We start from the raw sequence: 6,401 nt of genomic DNA, 5'->3' as shown, positions 1-6,401 counted from the left end.
AAGAAAACCCCAAAAGTCCCCTCAAGTAAAGACCCCCAAAATCCCCTCAGGGACCCCCAAAAACCCCTAAAATGACCCCAAAAATCCTCTCAGGAACCCCAAAAATTCCCCAAGGACCCCAAAATTCAGCCCAAAACCCCTAAAAATCTCCTGAAATTACCCCAAAAATCACCCATGGACCCTTAACCCCTCAGAGTTGGCCTCAAAAATCCCTTTTTTCCCTCAAAATTCCCCCAAAAAACTGTCTCAAAACCACTTTTCCCCTCACAGTTTCTTCAAAATAAAACCTCAAAATGTCCAGAACCCCCCAAAAAAAGAAGATTTAAATATCTGGGATCCCTTTTCCCCCTCAGAATCCTCCCAAAACCGCTCTGGGACTCCCTTTCCCCCTCAGAACTACCCCAAAACTGCTCAAGGACGCATTTTTTACCTCAAAATCCCCTCAAAAACTGTCCCCAAACCAATTTTCCCCTCAGAATTTCTTCTCAAAATGTCCAGAACCCCCCAAAAAAGACGATTTAAGTATCTGGGATCCCTTTTCCCCCTCAGAATTCCCTCAGGATTTAGAGCTTGGGGACCCTTTTTCCCCCTCAGAACTACCCCAAAAACTGCTCAAGGACGCATTTTTTACCTCAAAATTCCCCCAAAAACTGTCCCAAAACCACTTTTCCCCTCAGAGTTTCCCCAAAATCAAAATTTGAAAGGTCCAAGACCTTCTTTTTTCCCTCAAATTCACCCCAAAACCGCTCCGGGATCCCTTTTCTCCTCAGAGTTTCCCCAAAATAAAACCTCAAAAAGTATCTGGGATCCGTTTTCCTTTCAGAATTCCCCCCAAAATTGTCTCAAAACCACTTTTCCCCTCAGAACTTCTTCTCAAAATGCCCAAAACCTCCAAAAAAGAGGATTTAAGTATCTGGGATCCCTTTTCCCCCTCAGAATCTCCCCAAAAACTGCTCAAGGACCCGTTTTTCCCTCAAAATCCCCCAAAAAACTGTCCCAAAACCAATTTTCCCCTCAGAATTTCTTCTTAAAATGTCCAGAACCCCAAAAAAAGAGGATTTAAGTATCTGGGAAGCCTTTTTCCCCTCAGAATCCTCCCAAAACCGCTCTGGGACTCCCTTTCCTCCTCAGAACTACCCCAAAAACTGCTCAAGGACGCATTTTTTACCTCAAAATCCCCTCAAAAACTGTCCCAAAACCACTTTTCCCCTCAAAGTTTCCCCAAAATCAAAATTTGAATGGTCCAACACCTTCGTTTTTCCCCTCAAATTCACCCCAAAACCGCTCCGGGATCCCTCTTCTCCTCAGGATTACCCCCAAAACTCCTCCGGGATCCCTTTTCCCCTCAGAGTTTCCCCAAAATAAAACCTCAAAAGGTGCCGAACCACAAAAAAAGAGATTTAAGTATCTGGGATCCCTTTTTCTCCTCAGAATCCCCTCACGATTTAGAGCTTGGGGACCCTTTTCCCCCTCAGAATCCCCCACAAATGGCTCCGGGACCCCCTTTCCCCTCAGAGTTCCCCCAAAATAGAAACTGAAAAGGTCCAGAACACCCCTATGAGGGATTTAAGAGTCCGGAACTCATTTTTTCCCTCAAATTCACCCCAAAATCCCTCCAGGACTCCCTTTTCTCCTCAGAATCCCCCACAAATTGCTCCGGGACCTCCTTTTTCCCTCAGAGTTCCCTCAAAATAGAAACTCAAAAGGTTCAGGACAGCCCTGTAAGGGAATTTAAGTATCTAGAACTCCTTTTTTCCCTCAAATTCACCCCAAAACCGCTCCGGGACCCCTTTTTCCCCTCAGGATTCCACCCAAAACCGCTCTGAAACCCCGTTTTCCCTTCAGAGTTCCCTCAAAATAGAAACTCAAAAGGTTCAGGACACCCCTACAAGGGAATTTAAGTGTCCGGAACTCATTTTTTTTCCTTAAATTCCCCCCAAAACCGCTCCACGACCCTTTTTTTCCCCTCAGAATTACTCCAAAAACTGCTCAGGGACCCCTTTTTCCCCTTAACCCTCCTCCATTCCCACCTCTCCGCCCTCCCTTCTCCACAACCCCGTGTCCCAAACACAACCCCGGTGTCCGGACACTCCCTTTTCCCTCTGAAATTTTCCCACAAAAACCCCTTCAATTTTACCCCAAAATCCCTTAAATTTTCCCCAAAAACTCCCCCAAATGTTCCCCCTCACCAACCAGCGGCCCCGGGGCCTCCCCGACACCTCCCCCGAGTTCGGCTCGTAATGGATTCGTCCGTTCCCGCCCCTCCCGTTGTTTTGTCCCCCCCCCCGCGCGTTCCCCTCAGGGTGGTACGGTCCGGCCGCAGTGCGCGTGCGCGGGAACCTGAGGGGGAGCGGCGGGAACGTGGCGCCCCCTGGCGGCCGAGGTGTGAGGGGGGCTCAGGATTTTGGGGCAAAAAAATGTGAATTTGCGAATTTTCTGAGGGGAAAAAGGGATCCCCAAGCTCTAAATTCAAACTTTTTGGGGAAATTTGAGGGAGAAAGTGAGTTGGAGTTTTTTTTTGAGGAAAAAAAAGAGATTTTGGGATTTTTTTTTTCTGAGGGGAAAAAGCTCCAAATCCAAGATTTTTGAGGAAATTTGAGGGGAAAAGGGGGTCCCAGAGAATTTTAAGGTGAAAATTAAGAAAAAAAAAAAATGGGGGGAAATTCTGGAGACATTTGGGTTGAAAATTCAGGAAAAAAGTGAATTTCAAATCCTAAATTCTCTTTTTTTGGGGGGGGGGGGGGGGAGATTTAGGGTACAAGGGGTCACACAAAGAATTTTGGTGGATTTTGGACACTCTTTGTAAATTTTGATCATTTTAATGCCATTTTTTACTCATTTAAAACACCTCAATGTCACTTTTGATCATTTTAATGTCACTTTTGGTAACTTTAATGCCATTTTAAATTCATTTAAGACGCTTTTCTGTAACTTTTGCTCACTTTAATGTCACTTTTCTTTATCTTAATGCCATTTTTGACCCTTTTAAGACACTTCAATGTCACTTTTGGTCACTTTAATGCCATTTTTGATCACTTTAATGCCATTTTTTGTCACTTTTGGTCACTTTAATGCCATTTTTTCTCCATTTAAGACACTTTAATGTAACTTTTCCTCCATTTCCTGTAACTTTGCCTCCTTGTACCCCAATTTTGGGTGGATTTCAGTCACTTTTAGGTTGTTTCTCTCAGTTTTGGGTGGTTTCTCTCAGTTTTGGGCAGTTTCAGTTGGTTTCACACAATTTTGGGTCATTTTCAGTCGGTTTTGGGTCGGTTTCACTCAATATTGGGTGGTTTTCACTCTGTTTTTGATCATTTTCACTCAATTTTGGGTTGTTTTTCCTCAGTTTTGGGTCATTTTCACTCAGTTTTGGGCAGTTTCAGGTGGATTTCACTCCATTTTGGGTGAATTTCTCTCCGTTTGGGGTGGTTTCAGGTCGGTTTCAGGCAATTTTGGGTTGGTTTCAGTCAGTTTTGGGTCATTTTCTCTCAGTTTTGGGTCATTTTCACTCCATTTTGGGTGGTTTCAGGTGGGTTTTAGGTCAGTTTCTCTCATTTTTTGATGGTTTCAGGTACATTTCTCTCAGTTTTGGGTGGATTTCTCTCAGTTTTGGGCCAGTTTCTCTCAGTTTTCGTTCATTTTGGGTCACTTTGACTCCATTTTGGGTCACTTTCACTCCATTTTGTGTCATTTTCTCTCATTTTTGGGTGGCTTCAAATGGATTTCACTCCATTTTGGGTGGGTTTCACTCCATTTTAGGTGGGTTTCTCTCAGTTTTGGGCCATTTTGGGTGGGTTTCACTCCATTTTCTGTCACTTTCACTCCATTTTCGGTGGGTTTCTCTCCATTTTGGATCATTTTGGGTCACTTTCCCTCCATTTTAGGTGGGTTTCTCTCGGTTTTGGGTCACTTCCACACCATTTTAGGTGGTTTCAGGTCGGTTTCACTCCATTTTGCGACAGTTTCTCTCCATTTTGGGTGGTCTCAGGTGCATTTTTCTCAGTTTTGGGTGGATTTCTCTCAATTTTGGTTCATTTTCTGTCACTTTCACTCCATTTTGGGTGGGTTTCACTCCATTTTGGGTGGGTTTCACTCCATTTTGGGTGGGTCTCTCTCCATTTTGGGTGGGTTTCTCTCAATTTTGGTTCATTTTCTGTCACTTTCACTCCATTTTGGGTGGGTTTCACTCCATTTTGGGTGGGTTTCACTCCATTTTGGGTCACTTTCACTCCATTTTGGGTGGGTCTCTCTCCATTTTGGGTGGGTTTCTCTCAATTTTGGTTCATTTTCTGTCACTTTCACTCCATTTTGTGCCACTTTCACTCCGTTTTGGGGCTGGTTTTGTGCCGTTTCCATCGCTGCAGGTTGAGCGCCAGCAGGGCCAGGTTAACCCCGTAGGTGCTGAGGCAGACCACGCACAGGTCCCTGAGGCCGAAGAGCAGCACGGCGCCGAGCCAGAGCGACGCCAGCGCCGAGGCCACCGAGGTGCCCACGAGCGCCAGCGCGGCCGCCCGGCCCCGCCAGGTACCTGGGGAGGGAGGGGGCACCAAATGGCACCAAAACGGCGCCAAAATGGCACCAAAATGGCGCCAAAATGGCACCAAAGGGGTCACTAAAGGGGCCACTAAAGGGTCACCAAAATGGCACCGAAATGGCACCGAAATGGCACCAAAGGGTCACCAGTGTCCCCAGTTTGTCCCCATTGTGTCCCCAAAACATCCCAAATTTGTCCCCAGTTCCCTCCAGTCCCTCCCAGTATCCCCAGTTTGTCCCCAGTCCCTCCCAGTGTGGCCCCAATCCCTTCCCAGTTTATCCCAGTTCCCTCCCAGTCCCCCCCAGTATAACCCAACCCATTCCCAGTATAAACCAGTCCCTCCCAGTCCCTCCCAGTATAACCCAGTCCCTCCCAGTTTGTCCCAATCCCCTCCCAGTCCCTCCCAGTCCCTCCCAGTTTGTCCCAGTCCCTGCTTACCCAGCATGCCCTGCAGCAGGTAGAAGAGCAGCCCGATGGCGCCGTTGGGGACGTTCAGGGCGCTGTCCCTGCCCACCAGCAGCTCCAGCAGCCCCAGGCCACGCCCCCACCTGAAAAAAGGGGCGGGGCAACGCTGAGACACGCCCGCCACCCAGGTAGGCACGCCCCCTGTGCCCATATATGGTGTGCATAAGTGGATAAACCACGCCCCTTATTGTTGTTAAGCCTCGCCCCAGGTTGCTTTGCTGCGCTAAGCCACGCCCCCTTAGCTAAGCCACACCCATTTCCACTTCTTCATGTCCATATATGGTCATAACTAGGCTAAACCACACCCCCATGCCCATTTATGGTGTGCACAGGTGGATAAGCCACGCCCCTTATCAGTCTTAAGCCACGCCCCCGATTGCACAGATGTTTTGCTTCTCTAAGCCACGCCCACTTAGTGAGGCCACACCCAATTCCCACTCCTCATGCACATATATGGTTATAAATTGTTAAACCACGCCCCCCATAGCCATATATGGGCATAGCTTGGCCACACCCCATGTGGCAAACAAGCAGAGGCCACGCCCTCATGCCCATATATGGAAACTCCCAAGCCACGCCCTCATGTCCATATATGGAAATTACTAACACAAACCACACCCTTATGACCATATATGGTCATAGGCATCCCCTTTATTCCCACGTATATAGACATAAGTGATGCAAGCCCCTCCCCTTTATTAATATAAACATAAGCCACGCCCACATAGCTGTATATGGGTGTAACACAACCACAGCCTCGACCATACATGGCACCATCTGAAGCCACGCCTTCGCACCCATATATGGACATAACATGCAAGCCACGCCCCTGTGGCCATGTATGGACACAAGCCACACCTTTATCGACATACATGGACGTACAGCACCCGTCATTATGCCATATATGGGTCTAATTACCATAAACCAAGCCACGCCCCCCACACCCACTCCTACCACTTTAAGCCCCGCCTCTTTCACAGCGCTCCCCAGCGGCCCGCCCTTCCCCTCACTCCCATTGGCCGGCGCCTCACGCAAGCCCCGCCCACTCCCATTCCGCGACCCCTAGCGGCCCGCCCTTCCCCTCACTCCCATTGGCCGCCGCCTCACGCAAGCCCCGCCCACTCCCGTTCCCTCCCTCCCCTTCCCGTTACTCCCGGGCCGTTCCCGGTCTTTTTACCGGGAGGAGAACACCCGGGTGCAGGACACGGAGGGCCCCAGGTCGCAGGCGGCTCGGTAGGACGGGTCCTTGGCCGCCTGGTGCTCCACATGCAGCGCGTACACCGACAGCGCCGCGCCCGCCGCGCACAGCACCGCCCGCAGCACCCCCGCCATCGTTCAACCCCGATTGGGCGGAGCCGCTGCCACTCCCACCTTCCCTCTCCGCTGATTGGTCGACAGCGAT

General features: G+C 49.2%; 1 protein-coding gene across 1 annotated transcript; it reads right to left on the bottom strand.

The window, feature by feature from the left end:
* Positions 1–4,246: 4,246 nt before the first annotated feature.
* Positions 4,247–6,331, bottom strand: LOC131570692 (vitamin K epoxide reductase complex subunit 1-like). The gene is made up of 3 exons (XM_058823066.1): positions 6,177–6,331; positions 4,973–5,082; positions 4,247–4,528 (listed from the first exon to the last, which is right to left on the bottom strand). The coding sequence occupies exons 1-3, from the start codon at positions 6,329–6,331 to the stop codon at positions 4,320–4,322; spliced, it is 474 nt and encodes a 157-aa protein (XP_058679049.1). The 3' UTR covers positions 4,247–4,319.
* Between the last annotated feature and the right edge of the window lie 70 nt (positions 6,332–6,401).

The sequence above is a fragment of the Ammospiza caudacuta genome, chromosome 37 (assembly GCF_027887145.1).
Source record: "Ammospiza caudacuta isolate bAmmCau1 chromosome 37, bAmmCau1.pri, whole genome shotgun sequence".
Taxonomy (NCBI): domain Eukaryota; kingdom Metazoa; phylum Chordata; class Aves; order Passeriformes; family Passerellidae; genus Ammospiza; species Ammospiza caudacuta.
The sequence above is the reverse complement of the archived record's forward strand: the minus strand, read 5'-3'. Positions and strand labels throughout refer to the sequence as shown.